This window comes from Erpetoichthys calabaricus, chromosome 2 (assembly GCF_900747795.2).
Source record: "Erpetoichthys calabaricus chromosome 2, fErpCal1.3, whole genome shotgun sequence".
In the NCBI taxonomy this organism is placed as follows: Eukaryota; Metazoa; Chordata; class Cladistia; order Polypteriformes; family Polypteridae; genus Erpetoichthys; species Erpetoichthys calabaricus.
Window position 1 is genome coordinate 91,425,076 of NC_041395.2, and position 21,185 is coordinate 91,446,260.

Here is a 21,185-nt window from a genome sequence, read left to right on the forward strand (position 1 = left end):
TCATTTGGGACTCCATGAGCAACCGCTCATTCAACACAAAGTCAAACCAATGGTCCCCAAGGATTCTACAAGGAGACAGAGTACCAAAGGAGTTCAGTCTTTGTCTCAGGTCACTGTATAGCGTTCATGTCTCGCAACCATATAGCAAGACAGGAAGCACCAGGATCTTCCTCCTTTTGCATAGACATTGGGAGCGCCACACACCCCTTCTCAGCGACCTCATGACCTCCTATGCTCTCCCAATCTGTCTACTGACTTCCTAGGAAGAGTCACCAGAGACATGAATGTCACTGCCAAGGTAAGTAAACCTCTTGACAAGGTCGACACTCTCTCCGGAGACAAACACACTGCTGATGGATGTGCCCAAGAGATCATCGCAGCAACTAAAACACAAAATGGCCGTGCATCAAAAATAAAAACGTAATGACAAAAACATACTGTAAGTTCAAAGACCATGACTTGAAAAAATAATCAAATAGGATAATCTCTGATATTCCAAACCCAGAAAATATACAGAAAATAATTATTAATGACAAACAAATCAGAATGACATGGGGACCAGAATGATCAGGCCATGGTGGACAATTTAGCTTCAGGAAACACCCTGCTCTTTATGAAAGATTCCCAGGGATCTTTTTTAATACAGACAGTCGGGACTTTAGTTTTACATCTCTTCCAAAGCACTGCACCAATTTTACAGCACACTGTGCCCATCACTGCACTGTAGCATTGGGATCCACACAGAGAACACAGTTCAAGCAGTAATTGTCAGCTTTTCCTAAATGGTCTCCAATCCAAGTAATAGCCGGACCCAAACAGGCTTAGCTTCAGGTGAATTATTTGTTCTGAAATACAGATGGTATGGCTGAAGTCCCCCAGTCCTTCAATTTCACAGTCCCACCCAGGAAAGGGAACACCAGCCATCCCAGTTAGGACATCCATCTACTTACAGTTTCCATTTACAGTAATATAGTGGACTTGCGGCCAGGGAAGAGTCCATCTATCCCATTCAAGATACAAGTCTTTCATTGCATTCCACTACACCAGGGGTAGGCAACGTCGGTCCTGGTGAGCCGCAGTATGTGCAGGTTTTTGTTCCAACCCAGTTCCTTAACGAGAACTCAATTATTGCTGATGAAGCACATATTGCTTAAGTGACATTTTGATGCTTCATTTTAGTGGTCTCACTTGTTAAGGTTCTCCAACTTTAATTGCTTATTTCAATCTTAAACTGCTGCATTCAGTGTTTTAATTGCTCCTTATTAGCAATAAGATGTAAAAGACAAAGCCGCCAGCAGTTCTCCAGCTAGCTTTTTTCCAATTACATCTGTGTGTGTTCATCATGCACTGTTTGATTTAATAAAACACTTAATAGAAAAATGTGACAGACTGAAAATGATCTGTTTTAGGCTTCATATCATTTGGATGATATCCTTGGAAAGGAAAAAAATCTACAATATAAGAGCCTTACATTGCACAGACTAACAAGCCATAAAATTAAATAAGGTCTGAGATTGGCAATGATTGGTTTCTAATTAAGCAATTGGGTTGGAATGAAAACCTGTAGCCACTGCGGCTCACCAGGACCGACGTTGCCTACCCCTGCACTACACTATCTATCTATCTGCCTATCTATATCAATATATATTCAGCTATCTGTATAAACTATATCATACAGCGGCCATCGATAATGTTTGGGACAAAGACACATTTTTTCCTTGATTTACCCTCTGCCCCATGGTTTAAAATTGTAAATCAAACAATTCAGAGCTGATTCAAGTGCACATTGCAGACTTTAATTTTTTATTATGCCAGTACCTGCATGGCAACCATACCTATCCAAGCCACAACAACTCCAACACCATGCTTAACACATAAGGAGGTATCCTTTGGATCTTGAGCAGTTCTTATTGGTCTTCACAATTTACTCTGTCACTCATCTTTGTCTCATTTGTCCACAATATGTTTATCCATAATTCTGCAGTCCCTTATAAGTACTTTCTAACAAACTGTAATCTGGCCGTAGTGTTTTTGTGGCTAACTAATGGTTTGCATCTCGCAATGTGCTCTCTATATTTTTGTTCTTGAAGTCTTCTGTGGATAGTAGCCTCTGACACCGACAGATCTGCAATGTGAGGGCTGTTCCTGATCTGTCTGATGGGCATTTAGGGCTTTTTTTTTTACCATAGTGAGGGTTCTTTTGTCATCAGCAGTGGAGGTCTTCCTTGGCATACCAATCCCTTTGTGAATACTGAAATCACCAGTGCATTCTTTCTTCTTAATGATGCTCCAGATCCTAAGATTTTACCAGCGTGTTTCTAATGGTTTTATTCTTGTTTTTTAGTCTCATAATGGCTTCTTTCAATTTTATTGGCATAGCTCTTGTCCTTATGTCGAACAATGACAACTACAGGCTCCATAGGGTAGAAGCAAGCTGCTGAGGTATCTATCTTAAGCCTGCACTAATGAAGCAATGGAATCACAAACACATGTGACGCCAATTGTCCCAAACATAGACATTTCTACATGGTGTGACGAAAATGTATGCAAATATCCTTAAATGAAAGTCTGCAAAGTGCACTTTAATCACGTCTGAATTGTCTGAAGTGCAGTTTTAAACTGTGGTGCAGAGGGGTAAATCAAGGAAAAATGTGTTTTTGTCCCAAACATTATAGATGGTACCGTATATATGCATATATTTATAATAATAATAATAATATTAATAATAATAATAATTATTATTATTATTATTATTATTATTATTATTATTATTATTATTTTTATTATTATTATTATTATTATTATTATTATACTTTTTACCAGTACTATGCTTTAAACTGAACAGTATGTAAATTTGAAAAGACTGGTAAGTGTATATATCTGCTTGTACTGCAGAGCCATCCTGAGCACGGAAAACAGCGAAGCAGTCAGTATGTTTGTATGTTTTGGTAGCAAGTCGATTCAAAAGCCTGAAATTCAACATTGAACACTTGGGCTGCATCGTTCACAAGACAAACGCCATTGCCGCGACTGAAAACTTGCAAAATACAACAAAAAATGTTAAAACCGTTTTACACAGAGAATGATCACCTCCATAGTATAGTCCTTAAGTGACCCTAAAAATAAAAGGAAAGACTCAAGTCTGGAAAACGTGGAAGAGTAAATAAAACTTCTATACCTCCACCACCAGAGGGCAGTAATACTCTTTCTCACCTTTCCCTTCGAATGTCTTGCCTCTCTTCTTTTTTATGCAAACCCACTTTCAATATGGCTGCAGGTCCACGGTGGAAGTTTTGAAGCTTTCATGCTACGTTTCCAGTCGCGTTTCAGAGTATGAGCGTCAGCTGCGTCCGTCTACAAAAGTAAGTGAGGTTATTATACTGTCCTGGAGGCATTTTACAGATTCAGAGCTTATGAAGTATAAATATACCTGCCGGTGAGTCTGAGAGTTTTATAGCGCCTTTCACAGTTAAAATATCCCTTTTAACAGTAGCCTTGTATTGCATTAATAAGTAATGGTTAACAGATTAATGTGTCAGATCGCAAATTCTGATTCTGTAAGTACAATTTGAATACAGTATATGTTTGGACACAGCAATGTGTTCTGCTTCGTGTGAAATACTGTAAAATGGATTAGCTTTGATTTATAAAGAAGCACCCATTGACAACTCCGTCAACCTAAATGGGGAGAGTGTTGAAAATAAGATGTAGAAAACGACAGACATATGTTGAATTTAATTGGAAGATAAACGTATTCCGTGCGTTTGTGATTTAGAGTAACTTAGAACATGATAATTTAGTGAAATAGGGATTACAAATGTAGAATGCATGTCATGACAGTGACGAGCTAGGCGTTTAAGGTATTGTGGCTGTGAAAAAACGTGTGTTACTGTAAAGGGATGAAAATTCGTGTTTAGGTACTCCCGTTTAGTACACAAGTAGCTGTGTTTTTAATAGTAACAATCCCAAAAACAGATTAATTAGCAGCGTCTGTCGCGATCAGGGAAAATTTTTCACCAATGATTAACAAATAAGTCAAGTTAAATCTTTAAAACTGTTTATGGCTTTAAAATTCGTTAAATTTGTACAGAACTTATGTTAAACCCCAATTGGTATCTTTTCCTTTTTTTCTAGATAGCATTGTTGTCATGGTAAGATTGACAGTTACTTAGCCAATCACCTCATTGAACTACCGTGCGGTAGCTTTGACGCAGCTACTGGATTGGCTAATTTTGTAACGTGTGTTCCCACCCAGTTCTTTAAACGCTTCTGGCTTGTACTCTAAGCGCACTCTAAGCGATCTATTTAGAAATGTTGCCTGGACTAGGAATGCTGTCAACGTTTGAGTGTGGTTTTGGTGTAAGTGAATACATATGGATGTAAATAAGTACATGTGCGTATTCATGCAGCACCAGAAGTTAGTTTTTGCAGTAATGACAGTAAAGGACAGATTAAATAAGATTTCATTTAGTCATTGTATAGCTTTTTCAGAAAGCTAAGGGATCTCGAAACTTTGTCCATATTCTGATCACTGTCATTGGAAGTGTATCCATGTTCCATGGTACATATTTAAAAATAAAGACAACCTCACTGCTCACTTGACTGAAATCAACAAAATATGGAAGTCTGTTAAGTGTAAGGAGACTGAAGATGGACAAGGTCCAGTTTGATGAATGAGCACATGAAGCTATCTCATCAACGATTTGATGTTTTCCGGCACTGCTTAGCAAAAGACTGGGGATTTTAAAAATGTTTGAGACAAATTCTGTATGAATTTTTATTCTTTAAGTTTTAAATAAGTTTAGAAATAATTAAGTCATAGCCGGTAATACTTTGTGGCAAACATAAGATGAGAATAGTTCAGAAAGATTACAACATGACCTGAATGAAGTTTGTAGACTTTTAAAATTCTCCCCACTTGCCTGCAGACCCTTCTGGCTTCAGCTTTTCAAGGCTAGTTTTTAAAATTGCAATTGAATTCATGTTATTAATGAAGTATGTATTTAATGATAGTAAGAATTTTGGCGTCACACCAAACACAGGCAAAGCAGGAATGATTGTTTTTACTTTTTTTCTTTTTTTGATATATAATTAATTTTCTTCTTTTATTTATCTTATATTTGCCAGTTTGTGGCTTGCTGAAAGTTGTATTAAAAATAAGTGTTTATGTAACATTGGCCTCTATATCGTCACACTAAACCACATCAGATCTTTCAGGTTTTAAAAGGCATCACTCATTTTAAAGTTCTTCTTTAGCAACTAGGTGCCCATCTGAAAGAAATCAAACTTCCTTATTTGTGAGCCATTAATTAATTAATGGAAGCAATCATTTCATGCCTGTATTTCAAATGCATATTGACCATGTATGACAAAGCCTATCATAAAAATAATTATACCACTGGAAAAAGCTTTTTAATTAGTAAATGCACAAATTGTGAAGTGGATACCTAGAACAAAACTATTTACTAAAGCATTGAACATAGATAGATAGATAGATAGATAGATAGATAGATACTTTATTATTCCCAAGGGGAAATTCACATTTTATACTACTTGTAAACAAAAGTGTTCTTTTACAACATGTAAATAATATTGTTGCTGTTGTTGTCATTAGTAGTTGTATTTTTATATATACAGATTCTGCCAGTAATACTTAAAACCTATGAATTCACAAAATTTGTAATGTTGTAATAACTAGAAGTATATAGCGTGTGTGCTTCTACTTGCCAGTCAAATGTGATTGCAGAGCTCTGCTGCTCTACTATTAACGCTTTTGATTTTAAATATTTTATCCATTTTCCAAATATCCTTAATGAAAATTTTTTGTCATTAGGAGCTGGAATAATAACTGGTCCTCATTTGTATTACATGTACTACAGCAGTCCATTACAGGACCAATGTTTAGTGTTTAGTAATACAGTAGATTACAAGTTAAACAGTGGGTAGAGTACTACTAAAAACTAAATGGAGCTGTACTTTAAAGTGGGTAATGCTGGATAAATTTAGGTAGAAAATGTTGAGATAATTAAGGGAGGACTTTTAAATGAGCTGACCTTCATTCAAAAGCAAAAGAATGCATTATATATACAGTAAATGTATTGTCAATTTTAACATTTAACAATGAGACAGTAATGTAACTTTAAGACCTTCCACAGCCCATGAAGACAGCAGGTGCTTACAAAGTTAACAGTTTCCCATAGGATACTAAAGCAAGGAAGTGCACGTTTCTTCTCCGAGCTCTCAGTTGTTCACAGGCCATGCAGTTCTCCACAAGTTTCCTGTCGACCAAGGCCACCTTTTTCAATTTATTAACTTATTTAGGTAGATGGGCTGTTTTGTTTTCATTGCTAATGTAACATAAGCATGCAAAGCAAAATGTGTCATTATATACTTGAACTTTTATTAGAATTTTCAAAAATTCCTCGTAGGTTTGCTTCCCAAATAGTAGCCATAAATGTTGATAATATTCTTTATTATGAATACATGGTACAACACCCTAGTACTTTGGACATGCACAGTAATGCTGTGAATTGTATTTTTATGTTTGGGTTAAGCTTTTTTTTCAGATAATAACCTTTCAGGTTACTTAGTGGCAAATATTTCAAACAAGTGCTAGTTGTTTGTGTTCTGCAAGCCACCAAACCCCCTCAAGAACTTATTCAGGCCATAACTTCCTTACATTAATTTCAGTAGTTTGATCTCCTCTAGAGGGCAGTAATTGTTTAGCAATTGTCTTATTTTATGGCCTTCCTTGGGAAATTACATAATGCCAATAAAGAACTATTCACCCTATTGACCTTTTTTAGGTTTTATTGTTTTATAATATTGAATCACAGTTGATATAATTAGCCATTTTGAAACTGATAATCAGAAAAAAGGCTCTTAATTGTCAAAGTTAAGACAGAGAAATTGTTAAACAATAAAAAAATTGCAATTTTAATTCCAGTAATAATTGATTGCCTAAGTATTCAGCCCATTTGACACATCTAAATATTCACTGGTGCAGCTGGTTGATTTTAAAAGTCACATACTGTATATATCTCCTTGGGGATTAACAAAGTAATTCAAATCAACATAAAAAAAAAGTCAAATGGGGAACATCCATGCAGTTGATGTTCTTCATTGCACCAGTAGCTTTTGGCATTTGGGTTTAAGTTCACAGCAACTGAGTAATTACAAACTAAACACAAGACCATTGACTGTTTTGAGTTTGTGGTAGTGAAATATTTAAAAATACACACAAAGTCTTTGTCTTATCATATGGTTTTAAGTTATACTCATTCTGAGTATTTATTTGTTTATCATTTTATTTTTGTTGTATATTTCCATACTCGCATATAATTTCAAAATACTTTTTTTTATCAAAACTGCCCATTTTTTATATTTTGTAAAATACAGGCTTTATACATACTGAGAAATGGACTTTACATTAAAAACAATGTAACCCACATATACTGAGATGACAACTATCTTCTTATTTTCTAAACCTATTGTCTTAAAGAGATGACTTTTGGCATAGAGGCTAAAACGTGTAGCCCAGACTTCCTTTTCTACAGCAGCATCCAACAGCTCCTCCTGACAGATTCAGGACCATTGCCAAGCCAGCTGCAAGATATATAATCCTTCCATTGTGTCCTTTCTCAGAGTTTCTTAGTGCTCAGTTTACATTACAACTGAGCAAAACTATCTTTCATAAATTATCTAAGCTTAGCAACCACATCCAGTCTTTTGGCAGTTGTGTTTTTGAAATGAAAGCAATGGTTATGAAGCAAATTTGTATGCTGTTTGTTTCTCAGTTTTCAGGGGTGTGATATTAAGACATGATTTAATTTAAGTTGTCTCATTTTTACTATCTCTTAATTTTTCTAGATCATTTTCCTGTTGCTTTGGAAAACGTAATGCCAAAATGTGTACATAGTGCTGGACATCATTCCTATTTTCAGCTTAAGGCTTCTGCTCCAAAGAATGCAAAGTGACTGCATGCTGGCTGTGTCCTGCATAACCTCTCGGGTTCATAAGCTGCCTTTCATCTCTCGAGATGGTGTTATTTACATTGCCGTGTGGATTTTAATTACAGCCAGGTGAGTTTTTTGTAATAATGAATATCCTCTTCTTAGCCAGCTAAGTACTGATTTTTGTTTGTTTCAGTCTTTCTGATGAGCAATTAAGAGTATCCCATTGATGCTAAAGAAAGAACACCTGTACTCACTGAAACATGACTACTTTAGAGTCATGCATGTCTTTGGGATCTGAGTGGAGTCAGGGCACCATGAGAATATTCATAGAAACACCTGGAAAATATGCAAATACTAATAGACTGTGATGGAACTAGGTTTCCAGGTTTCTGGTTTTTGGAGCTTAGAGGCAATAAATCATTGCAGCACCAAGTCATTCACATTCTTCTGTTACTCCCAAATGACAGTTTACATCTCCGTGTGCTGTTCATTTATTTCATTTTTATTTTTGTTCCCCAGTGTTTTTGAAGCAGCAGTCATGGATGAAGACAAATCAGGTATTCTTCCCTTCTGTGTCTCATAGTCCAGGTTTGCATTATCTTCCTAGCAAGAAAACAAGTAAATTCCTTATATATTTTATTTGCAATAATGGGTTTTGTGAGCACCTACCCTCCCAGGGAAATGAAGTATATAAGAAAATATATATTTCAAATAAAACAAGCTTGTAACCAACAATAGTACCTTTTTCAACTTGCATCTAGCTAATCAGTTGTTTTCCTGCCCTTGCATTCCTAGCTGTAAAAAAAGGAAAAAAATCACTTCATTGGGCCTGATAATTCAGGATATATTTTGGTTCTTGTTAATTATTTCCAAGGATCCATAAAATTAAGCATGATTTTCATTTTACCCCTTTGCAGTTGTCAATTAATAGGGGTCCTCCTGAGTTTCATATAATTTTAAATTTATTATATTTAATACATTTATAAAGCCTACACATAACTCTAAAAATAAAATATATTTGGAAATCTGAACAATGATTTCTCAGAAGTAAATGTTAAGATGCAGTTCTTAAGTTTCTTTTAAAAGGAAAAAACATCCATGTAGATAAATTAAAGTGACTTGTGTTAGATTGAATAGCAATTATGTTATACTGTATGTCTAGTTCACTATGAGATATCAGTCAACTCCTGCTAATGTGATCTTCCATATACTGTATGTACTTGAAAGTAGTAATTCATTTTTTCATTTAGCTACTAAGCACATAAAATAACAACATACTGTAATATGAGTACGATATTTGGAGAATAAACAAAGCCGTTCAAAAACACAGTAAATATTTTTGTTTCTGCTAAGAGGAAATATATCTTGATGTTATTATTCTGATTTTCGCAGAGATGGAGGCAGCGTCCACACCTTGCTGGCAGGTGGAAGAGTTTGTAGTTTCTAAAGAATGTGCCCAATGCACCCCTTACGAATCTGTGAGTATAGTCCTCTCAGTTCCAGTGTTTTGCAGTGTTATTCTTGGCATTTAATTCCTGATGTGAGTTTGTTTTATGGTTATGTGTGTGCTGTTTGACATCAACAGGTGCATTCTGACAGCTTCTTGCAAATATACGTAATTTAAAAAAAAGCTATCAAGCTTAAGTTTATTTTTGTCAGTTTGAAATTTTTGTTGTTCATTTAAAAAATAAAAAATGTATCAATCATTTCTTATTTAGAGTTCTTATACTCTACCTTGACAGTGTATATTATTAAGAAAAGGCAAAAGTGTATACTATCTGTGTAAATGACATTAAAAAAGAGAGGTAATCTTTTTGGCACAAATTACATTCTTTTTCTACAGCTTAGTTTGCATAATGGGTTTGACTGTCATTGCTATCAAAATGCATTACCTAATGCAGAAGGATATTTAAGTAAGAAGTTAAAACACTTCCAAGACAAAGCCTATCCTATACACCACAAAATGCCGTGGCCCATCATAAGCCAGCCAGGGAAGTGTTTTGTTACTCTACCGTCATTAAGTTCCATCATATTTGAGTTAAAGCCACCATTGGCCACTTCCTACTCACGTAGTTCACTACTACCACTGTCCCAATATACTGCCCTTTTAGTCTTTTTAATACTATCAGATTAGCAAAGGAAAATGACATAGTTAAAGCCAGTGATTGGTAAGCCCAGAAATTTGCCGTCCTATGACCTGTAAGGAAGATAAGAAGCATGCACCTCATCCATGAGTTCTACACATATCATAAACTCCTATTTCCACGTATTTACAGCATTTTAACTGATTAAGAATAGGATTCCTAGCTGCCCATACTGACAAGAGATAATGTCTTCGCCAAGGCAACCCAAATTTGAACATGCAGCATTTTTTGAGCTCAGCTGCAGTGTTCCACTTGATGAATATATCCAAAAGGTTTCCTCCATCTGTTCCTCAGATAATACATGATCCCAAACAGTTCTCAGTTTACCGAGCATTTAATCAAACTGAAAGCCAACCCTGAAAATGAATATATGCATCAGACTGAATTACTGTAAGAAAGCATTGTAAATATTGTATATAGAAATCATATAGCTTTTCTGTTTAGGGTGTAACAAATCATAGACCCTCTTATCCTAAAGAAAACTCTGCTCTTCTACACAGTTAACATGAGGTTCAGCCAAACTGGTTAGAAAGGGAATTTATTCTAGCCTACTCCACGTTGTGACTTTTTCTGAAGTAAGCAATAACAGAATAAATAAATTATGAAAATTACTTTAAACTTGGAAGTGATCTTCAATTACTTGTGTTTTCATTTGAGTGAGTATGCACTAATAGATAAAGTCTGCTTTAAATGTTCCAGAAGTAAACTAGTTAAAGCTATACTAAAATAAAATCTCTCCTTAAAATCTAAATGCAATCCCATTTTAAACTTTTCAGAAGTCTTCATCAGCCTGTAGCATGACAGGTTATGTTGAAACTATCAGATGTCCCAAATCCAAGAGAGACGAGTACAAAAGGTGAGTACATTCTAAAGCAAATGATTAATAACAACAATTTCTTACTACATATAAAGTAGTGTTAAAGTCTAATATTTTTAGAACTACAAGGAAAGGCATAAATTATGATGCCTGAGCCAAAGATTATTGTTGAACTGCTTCTTTTTGCATTATTTCTGGAGGTTTGAGTCATAGATGGACTGGGGTTTGGAAAATCCCAATAGTATACTCTCTTAAGTGTTAATAATCAGATGAAAATTACATAAAATTATTTTTGTTGGTAGTTTATTCCTCCGGAAAAGTAATTCCACAAACTGGTCAAACTGGCTGCATTTAGTACTTGCTCCTGTCTCTGTTCATATCCTTTTTGCTGTCTGCTATTCAGAGGGCTCACATTACCAGTTTTTGCCTTAATCTAGAATCTTTTTCTCTCTTTCTCTCTTCTGCCAGTGTTTCAGATTTGCAGCTGCTATGCCTGAGGACTTACTGAACTTGCCAGCACATCTGCAACAACCTGGCACACTGCACACACACTGTTTGAGCTTCCTTTATTTTTTGCTGCTTTTTTTCCTTTCAGCTCAGCAGCTGCACATCCTGAAACAACTATCAAATTCAGTGCTTGCATCTTCAGCCCTGTGCTTTGTCTACCACTGTTTGACATTCTCAGACAAGTTGTACTTTATTTAATATTCAGAATTTTTGTAGTTACCTGCCTAAAGTGCAAAGCAGTCATGTCTTCCACCTATTTATGTCCCCTTATCCTTGTGTGATCCTAAAATACTCTTCCCAGCAGTGCAAGAGCTCTTAATTTTTAAAACAAGCATGTGGTGTGCTTTCTTCATTCTGCGTCCCTCATGACTTGTTCCTGCTGTTTTTATTTTCACTGTCAAGCCTGCTGCCAGTTAGTGTTAGCTGCATAATTTTGTTAGATATTTATGTTGACCTAGCCATACTTTCATTTCCAAGTTGTGCAGTTTCACATGCCTTTCTCCCAAACACTTTGATAATATTTGTTCCACTTTCAGTGACCAATACTGTTGATTCATCTTATTGCAGATAGCCTCCTAATTGGTTATTAATCCTGTCTGTCTTTCCGTTACATCTACAGTTGGTATAGAAAAGAATCATCCCCCTTCAAAATGTTTTTGCAGCCTGCAATGAAGACGCACACACACACAAAATATTTTCCAGCTGTGTTTACTCAATGCAAATTAAAACAGCCAAGTGAAAAATATAATAGCAATAATTCAGAAAAAAAAATGTAAAAAAAAATATCTGCATGGATTCACTGAAATGGTTAAAAGGATCACCCAACCCGTGTCAGTACTTTGTGAAACTAACTTTTGCTTTAACTACAGAATTGACTCTGTTAGGATTCTTCTCTACCAACTTTGCACATCTAGACTCAGTCAAATTAGATGCTGACTGTTGGTGGACTGCAATGTTCAAGTCATTCCACAGATTTTCACTAGGGTTTAAGTCTGGGCTCTGACTAGGCCACGCAAGGACATTAACCTTTTTCTCCTTCAGCTACTGTGTGGTCAGCTTTGCTGTGTGTTTCGGGTCATGGTCATGTTGGAAGGTGAATCTTCTTCTCAGAGGGCAACAAGATTTCCTCAAGAATTTGATGGTATTTTGCTCCATCCGTTTTTCCTTCTATTTTGACAAGTACCCCAGTCCCTGCTGCAGAGAAACACCTCCATAACAGGATGCTACCACCTCCATGCTTTACTGTAGATATGGTGTTCTTTGCATTGTAAGCTGTATTGGCTTTCTGCCAGATATACCACTGAAGCCAAATAGTTCAATTTTGGTCTCATCTGACCATAACATGTTTTTCCATTTGGTCTCAGAATCTTCAATGTGAGTTTTGGCAAAGCTCAGTTGAGACTCGATATGGCTTTTCATGTAACCCTCTCATATAAGCCACATTTGTGGAGCATTTGTGATATTGCTGTTACAGGCACACAATGACCACTCTTTTCTGTGCTACCTTATCCCTGAGATCTTTTGACAGTGCTTTGCCATCCATAGTTGATTACTTGCTTTCATTTGCACTTCCAAGCACTCAAATGCTCTGCGATTGTCTGTTTTAATGCTGAACTAATCAGAACGATTACAGTTGATCACAGATGGAAGCAAATTAACTTGGTGTGCAATGGAGAATGTGATTAGTTACATCTAATTGAGTTTACAAGTATTTTTTTAGGTTGAGGGGTGGAAGGTGATCCTTTAACCATCTCAATGATTTTGATTTTTTATTTTTTTCTGAACTGCTGCTATTATGTCTTTCACTTGGCTGCATAGGTTGCATTGAATAAATACAGCTGGAAAAATATTTGTGTGTATGTCTTCATTTCAGGCTGCAAAGCAACAAAATGTGAATATTTTGAAGGGGAGTGATTCTTTTCTATACCCATTTTATGTAAGCCATTCAGCAAAAGCATGAATTGTGATCAGGCTTCCCTGCATAGCTTTACTGTGCAATTACAGCCTCGTCCTAATCTAAAACTTTTCCTTGTGGTATACAGTAATGCCAAGTCCGTTTCTGATAATGTTTGACTTTCCAAAGCACATTACCAGTTCAGAGGATTAATAGCTATCATCAAACATGTTGGCAATTTTTCCAAACGTGACCCAAATTTGTTTCTTTTTGAAGCTTTGTGTTGGATCTTATGTCTTTGGTCCTCTAGTTACTTGTTTGACCGTTTCATTTGTTGATGATTTTTGCATGTGTTTCATCTAACCCTTGGATTTTGATTGCCTCATTCATTCTGTCGTTTTGGGAGAAGATGTTTGGTCTCTCTACATGATCTGACTTTTCTACCATTCCCTGTCATTGTCATATTTATCTTCCTGATAAAGAACACCAAGGGTGACTTCATCTGACAGTTATTACCAATAAGTATACTTGCACCACTTTAGCAATGCATTCTTTGTAGATTAAATCTGACAAGTCAAAGAATCCCCCATGGTTTAAATTTCATCTTTAAATGCTGTTTTAGAAATACTTTGGTTTTTTGTGCTGAAAAAAACATTCTTTCCTTGAAATAAGAACTGCTGTAGTGACTGCCAAGTGAGATGACCTGGACAATATGATACTCAGAAGTGACCAAGACAAACCTTTTTCTCATCTTTTAACATTTTGCTTATCCAGTCAACAAACTCATTAAATAGTTTTATTTTGGGGAAACCATATCATGCCTCTTATCTACAATATACTTTCAAAATTAGCAATTCTGACAAATTTTCAGTAGCATTAATTTCCCAAAGCCAAAAGGAAATTTTATAGGTGGAAATTCAAGAGAAAAGACACAAACCTGATCTCTTGTACACTACGTAGACCTGTTGAGCTGTCCATCATTTATCTGGGATCCCAGCAGTCCCACAGAGTTTGCCAGGAGTTTATTAGGGGCACTGTCTAAATACCTGGGCTGTAATTGTACCCATCACAGTTTTAAACACTTTCCACATTGTACATTGAATGATTGTGTCAAGGTACATAAGTTATATTTAAATATCCCTGTGAGTAACTGAATAACTGAGCAAGTGATCTTTTTTTTCTTTTAAGCTGTCGTTCTGCTGTAATGGAGGAGCATCTATTCTGGAAGTTTGAAGGTTCCATGGTTGGACTGACTGTCATTTTTGCAGTCGTAGTGGTCTTTCGACAGAGGGCATTGGACCGACTTGCTTCAGAAAAAGTGCGCAAGCAGATTGAATCTATTTAAGTCCTATGGAGACTTTGGGATTTACTAGTCTATACAATGAACTTCTTCAAGGATTGTTGAATTCTTTTTAATGAACAAGGACTCTGGTGTAAACAAAGACTTTTGCAATGTGTTGTAACATTTAGAAATGCCATAACTTCTGGCCACTTTTATATGATTTACTACTCAATGTAGCTGTTTTTGCTTGCTTGCCATGATCACTTGTTGCTTTCTCAGTTACAGTTCTGCAAAAATTCATATTTATAAGGACATACATCTCCATTTTGGTAGCATAAAATGATATATGAGAATTATGGAGATTAAAATTTCTTCTTTTCCATTTTTGTTTTTACTGGTTCTAAAATGTCTTCTTTTCTTAAGCAGTCATTTAATTTCAGAGACAAAGCAAATGTATTGATGCACTCATTCCATTTCTGCCAGATAAAAGTATGTTTATAAATTCTGTAAGATCATGTGTTTTTACTGCTTAGTCTCTTCACTTTTAGATTTATTTTTCTTTTACCAGAGATCAGACAAAAATGGTTTTGCTAAGAATTACAAAGGGTTTAAATGAAAATGTAATTAAAAATAGCCTTTAACTTTTGTTGGTTTCATTCTGTATGCAATATATCTTTATTTAAGCATTGTGTCGGTACCCTTTTAATAACATGAGTTTTGTTTGACAGACACATTGTTCTGTTCTTTAAAGATACAGATTTATAAATTAATTGCAGCTTTTATTTTTTAATTGGAAGATCATCCTTGTACTTTGTAATGGGTGCGATTCCTGCCCAGGATCCAGTGCTGCTAGGATGCACTTCAGCCACCAGAAACTGTGAACTGGATAAAGCAGGTAATAAAATGGTTGGATAGATGGAGAACCCACTTGTATAGAAGTTATCAAGAGTTTCAAGTATTTGATATATGTAAAATTGCACAGTTTTTATTTGTTCCCATCAATGGGTTTTCAGGGTTTTTATTACTTTAGGACTTTGAACATTACTACAACAAATTTAATATTTATATAATGAGGAGTATAGGAGGTGTTTCATTTTCTGAAGTGTTAAACCAGATTAGTCCTAATCACTGTTTTGGGAAAGCAATCGTATGAGATCTAGAAATCATGATTAGAGTGTGATGGAAAGACACATACAGGGCAGGGAATTAGGAGACCAGTGAGAGGGAAAAATAGCAGAGTGGAATGACCAAGTTAATCTCCAGCACTGAGTTAAAAGCTGCAAAGGGTCTGAGTATTAGTGACATAAAATAATCCAGCAGTTTTGTGCTTATAACTTCTCCAGAATAAATGCAGATTTTTTCCAAATTCTTTGTTCACATATTTCTAGTGACTGAAGTCAAGCAATTTGCTCTGAATCAGACATTATTTATTTAAACATGAAAATGGGTGTTTTATTTGGTTGTGTTGTTTTTCATGACAGATGTTAAAGCAATTAAAATGGTTGATGCATTTTTATATATAAATACATTTGTTCCTGTCTGTTCCTTTTAAATATTTTCACATCATTATACATTGTTCAAGTTCTGTTGCTTAAAAAAATTTAGATGCACTGATCTACTGTAGCCTTTCTCTCCCGTTCTCTTTTTCTTACTCTCATCTTTCTTCTCCTCCAAATCCTCCACACTTATTTAAATTGTTCCACCTACAACCAGCACTAGAAGTCAAGCCGTATCACTGTTTTATTATCTTCTTGTCGTCGCCATCATCACCTTGCGCCACACATCTGGGAAACTCTGCCGAAGTTGACTTAGGAAGTGACTTCCCTGAAGATGTTTCCTTCACCAATCTTGCATAGTTGCTGCTGGGCAAAACATTAAGAAAATACAGAGGATGTGAGAAAAATAAATTTCATTTTTTGAATATTTTAATAATAGTAAATATCAGTTTTGAATATTTTGAAATAGCCATAATTATTTTCCGCCCCTGAGTTTTCAGTTACATGGTCATGTAATGTTTTAAACGTGTCCTAGCAACATGACACACAAGGTGAGAGCCGCTCCAGGACACAATGGCAGTTGATGCCCTGAAGCTCACTTAACACAGACTGGTTTAAAATCTCACATTATGGTGATATGCACATCTTTGGGTTGTCAATGGAGCACTGACTAACGGATGGAGACAGTAATGGGGCTAAGCAGTAAGTTCACTCTCCCAGAACTGTTAGCCTCTTAGCCTCTGTGCTACTGACCTGAGATGTTCAAAAAGATTGGGATATGTAAGTCACATAAGAAGCTGATTATTGCTGTGGTGTTTTCTTGCACAGTAACAGATGACACAACACTGCACTGTAGCTTCACAAGTCTCGAGTTTGAATCTTGCCTTGGGCACTGCAGAGTTTGCACTTTCACCCCGTGTGTGTGGATGATTTGCTCACTGTTCCTTTTACTTCCCAAAGACATAATGTTATGAAAATTAAAATTATGCTCAGAAATGAAGAGTAGCTAACCATGGTAAAAGGACTGCACAAAATGATGTTTTACCTATTGTTCCATTTTGTTGCTGTGCATTTGTAATATCTAGTATTTTCTGATATCTTGTCTGATGTATATCTTTAGATAATGAGTCTAGATTGGATGTTTAAAACAAAGAAATAGCTTTCTGGCAGTTGGCATATAGATATATACATTAATATATTTGTGAAATATGTAAAAAGAGGCATTGTTTATAGGAAGTCATGTTTCACTGTTTTCTGATGTTACAAGCCAAAGGTTTTACATCAATTTGATTGTAACTAATTGCCCAAGAGTGTTTTGATATAACCCTCACACCCGCTGACTGCGAAGCTGCTCCTTTGAAACTTTATCTGTGACATGAGCAGCATGGATTTAGTAGTACAGTTATGAGCCTCTAGAAGCTGTGGAAGCATGATTACACCTTCACCTTTCAGGAAGGCAGCCTGGGGGAACAGAGGTGGCCAAGAATGGAATGGAATGGAAAAACTGTCTTGTGAGATCATAAATGTTGAGAAATACTGGTTTAGATATATAGATGTAAAAGAATAGGGCAGGTATTGAACTACAGTAGCAGTCAGCTCTGACGGCGACCTAACCAATAAGAGTCCACGTATAAGGGCTATAGATGGGATTTGGGGCATTCTGCTAATGTCTGTGTAGTAAAGCATCTGAAAAGAGGAGTAGTGTCACCCTAGGACCACACCACAACAGAATACTTGCAAATGTGGAGGGAAATTCATTGTTTGTCTTATGCAAAAAAAAAAAAAAGTTGCAAAACAAATTGTGTTTCACTTCCAGTGAAATTCATCTCATTGACACAAAATGCAAGATGCTTAGTCCTGTCTGAAAACGTTTTCATGCTTTAATTATGCATGCACCTACCCGTCATTTATAATTTTAAGTAAGATATGTAGAGAGACTCATCATGTTATATGTAGACATTTTGTTGAGTTACCAGATGTGTTCTGGTAGTACAATCGCCACTTTGCCAGTTATGATGGCAGCCTTTGGCAATCTCAGTTTTAAAGATGCACCAGAGTCAGAAAATAATCTTGAAGCTCCACACTGCTTGGAGATTGCATATCCTCATCCTCATGTGCAGGAATCAAGACACAGGAACAGGTTTTTGGTAGGAAGTTACTTCAAATGAAGTGACATTTGTGTAAAAAAAAAAACAAAAAAAAACTGTAATGTACACGGATGCTTTTTAGTATGTCTTTATCTGGAAAATATGCAGCATGTCATATTTTCAAAAAAATAAATGAAAACAACCTGGACTCCTCCATGATGATGTGAACAGACATCATAAATACAACTTTTATTGTTGTACAGTCCTGATCAGATCTTATTTAAGGGCTTTATTGTAAAGAGGATGAATACATATGAATACTTTATATATGGATACATATATCCACGCCTGTATACTATAAAAGATGCTTTGTTTTATTTACATTGTTTCCCTTTGTCCTGATATTTCACCAAGCTGATGTATTGACTGCCAAAGCACTTGTTATTTAACTCACTTAATCTGTGGTGACATAACAGTCGGGTTGAATGTTATCACATTTGATTCCGCCACTTTGTCAGTTACATCACTTGTGTGTGTAACACTGATAGACATTAGTAATGTTTAGTAAAACAAAGAAACTCAACGTAAAGAGAAACATTGATTGAATTCTGTGGGCCACCATTAATAAAAACACTTGACAGGGCTAAGTAAGGTTCGCTCGCTGTAATCACTTCTGACACCTCCTTCCTGCCTACCGCCTCTCAGAAGCCTGAATGTGATTTATGAAAGTAGTTTGCACGGAGGCATGTCATATTTCATTCCTTAAACATTTCCCACAGTGTTTGTGATGGATGTGTTTGTGTGGTTCTATATAATTATGTAAACGTATGTTGCTAAGTAGCAGTGGTTAGCATTGTTGTCCCAAGAATTCTATTTCTGAGGTTTAAGTTCATTCCAGATTTTATATACTCTACCAGTTATTGTAACCCATGTTTAAGAGAGATGTGATTTCCTTTTTTACAATTCACATTCATTGATACCAAGAAATATAGTGCCTTGTGAAAGTATTAATCCACCTCAGAGTTTGTCCCATTTTGTCACATTACAATCTGGACTTAATCTGGACTCTGGACAGAAAACTACAGGACCAAACAACATTTTTTTTGTTTATTTCACATTATGCAATTTCTTGTATTAGGAATTTGTTAGTTTTTGCATACTCCTTGGGGTCAGACTGCAGAGTCAGCCATTGTACGGCACCCCTGGAACAAGGGCCCAGCAGAGTAGGATCTCTTTTGGCAGTGATGGGGATCCGAACCAGCAACCTTCCAGATACTAGTGCAGATCCTTAGCCTCATTCCTGGGGTTGTGCTTAGAGACTGTGCTTACCAAATGGCTGATGTCCTCACAGATATCTTTAACATCTCTCTCAGCCAGACTAGGGTCCCCACGAGCCTCAAAAAACCCACTATTATTCCAGTGCCGAAGAAGTCAGCGGTGACTACCACCCTGTAGCACTGACCCCTATCGTGTTGAAGTGTGAGCAGTTAGTCTAAAGGCATATCTGCTCCATCCTACACCCCTCCCTGGACCCATTTCGGTCTGCTTACCGCCTGAACCTCCCCACTGATGATTCTATCTCCTATATCTTTCACACCATACTGTATCACTTGAACATCAGGGATACATATGTCAGAATGCTATTTGTTGATTTCAACTTGGTGTTCAGCACAATCATTCCCCAGCAGTTGTTGAGGAAACTCTCTCTGCTGGGCTTTGACACTCCACTGTGTAATTGGATTCTGGACTTTTTGATAGAGGGACCACAGTCAGTACGCATTGACAGCAGTTCATTAAACACCATCAGGCTAAGCACTGGTGCCCCCCAAGGCTGCGTGCTGAGCTCACTATTGTTCATGCTGCTCACCCATGACTGCACCACCAAGTCTCAGTGCAATGTCATTGTGAGGTTTGCAGATGATCCAACCATAGTGGGCCTCATCAGCAACGATAATGGCACATCATGCAGTGAGGAGGTTGAACATCTGATGAAGTGGTGTAGTGAAAATAATTTACCTCTAAATGTCGATAAGACAAAAGACATGCTTGTCAATGTCAGGATAACATCAACTGACTATTTCCTACTGCACATCAATGGCTCTGCTGTGGAGAGAATCAGTATACTGTATATACATTTCTGATGACCTCTCCTAGGTAATCAACACCAACTCTGGTATCAATAAGGCACAACAATGCCTTTTTTCAGTGGAGACTGAAGAAATCAGCTTGCCACAACCCGTTCTTACCACCTTTTACAGAGGAACTGTGGAAAGGGTCCTGACAAACTGTGTGGTTTGGGAACAGCAAAGCTCATGAGCACAAGATTCTACAGCACATACTGTAGTAAGGACAGCTAAGAAGATCATAGGGGTCTCCATCTCCTCAATCCAGGACATTTTTCAGACATACTGTCTAAGTAGAGCCTGTGCCATTGTGAAGGACATCGCTCATCCATCACACATACTGTGTGACCTCCTGTCATCAGGTAGAAGATACTGCAGCATTAAGACGAGCAATTCCAGGTCCTGTAACAGCTTCTTACCCAAGCTGACAGACTTCTGAATGTTTCCCTAATTATGTACTGTCACTTTACACTCTGAAATTTACTATGGATATTGAGTATTGTTTGAGCTTTATACTCCTGCATCTTTTGTGTGGTTACCTTGTATTGTTGCACTGGTTTTAGTAATGTTATGGTGTATGCTAAATGTATGTTGTTTTGCCTGTGCACCAGGGACTGTAAGGAATGAAATTTCATTTAACCATATACTATGTACAGTTAGGTCCATCAATATTTGGTCAGAGACAACTTTTTTCTAATTTTGGTTCTGTACATTACCACAATGAATTTTAAATGAAACAACTCAGATGCAGTTGAAGTGCAGACTTTCAGCTTTAATTTAGTGGGGTGAACAAAACGATTGCATAAAAATGTGAGGCAACTAAAGCATTTTTTTAACACAATCTCTTCATTTCAGGGGCTCAAAAGTAGTTGGACAAATT

At 36.4% G+C, this 21,185-nt stretch overlaps 1 protein-coding gene across 1 annotated transcript; it reads left to right on the forward strand.

Annotated features, from left to right (window-relative positions):
* Positions 1 to 3,237: 3,237 nt before the first annotated feature.
* On the forward strand, positions 3,238 to 16,125 carry jtb (jumping translocation breakpoint). Its single transcript, XM_028794108.2, has 6 exons — positions 3,238 to 3,362; positions 7,870 to 8,081; positions 8,475 to 8,512; positions 9,348 to 9,433; positions 10,876 to 10,955; positions 14,506 to 16,125. Exons 2-6 carry the CDS (start codon positions 7,966 to 7,968, stop codon positions 14,660 to 14,662), a joined length of 477 nt encoding a protein of 158 aa, XP_028649941.1. The 5' UTR covers positions 3,238 to 3,362; positions 7,870 to 7,965; the 3' UTR covers positions 14,663 to 16,125.
* Positions 16,126 to 21,185: the final 5,060 nt, after the last annotated feature.

Coding starts and splice junctions, on each gene's coding strand:
- jtb (XM_028794108.2), top strand. CDS start 7,966: ATGCAAAGTGACTGCATGCTGGCTGTGTCCTGCATAACCTCTCGGGTT. Junction 8,082..8,474: donor TGGATTTTAATTACAGCCAG/GTGAGTTTTTTG, acceptor TTTGTTCCCCAG/TGTTTTTGAAGCAGCAGTCA. Junction 9,434..10,875: donor AATGCACCCCTTACGAATCT/GTGAGTATAGTC, acceptor TAAACTTTTCAG/AAGTCTTCATCAGCCTGTAG.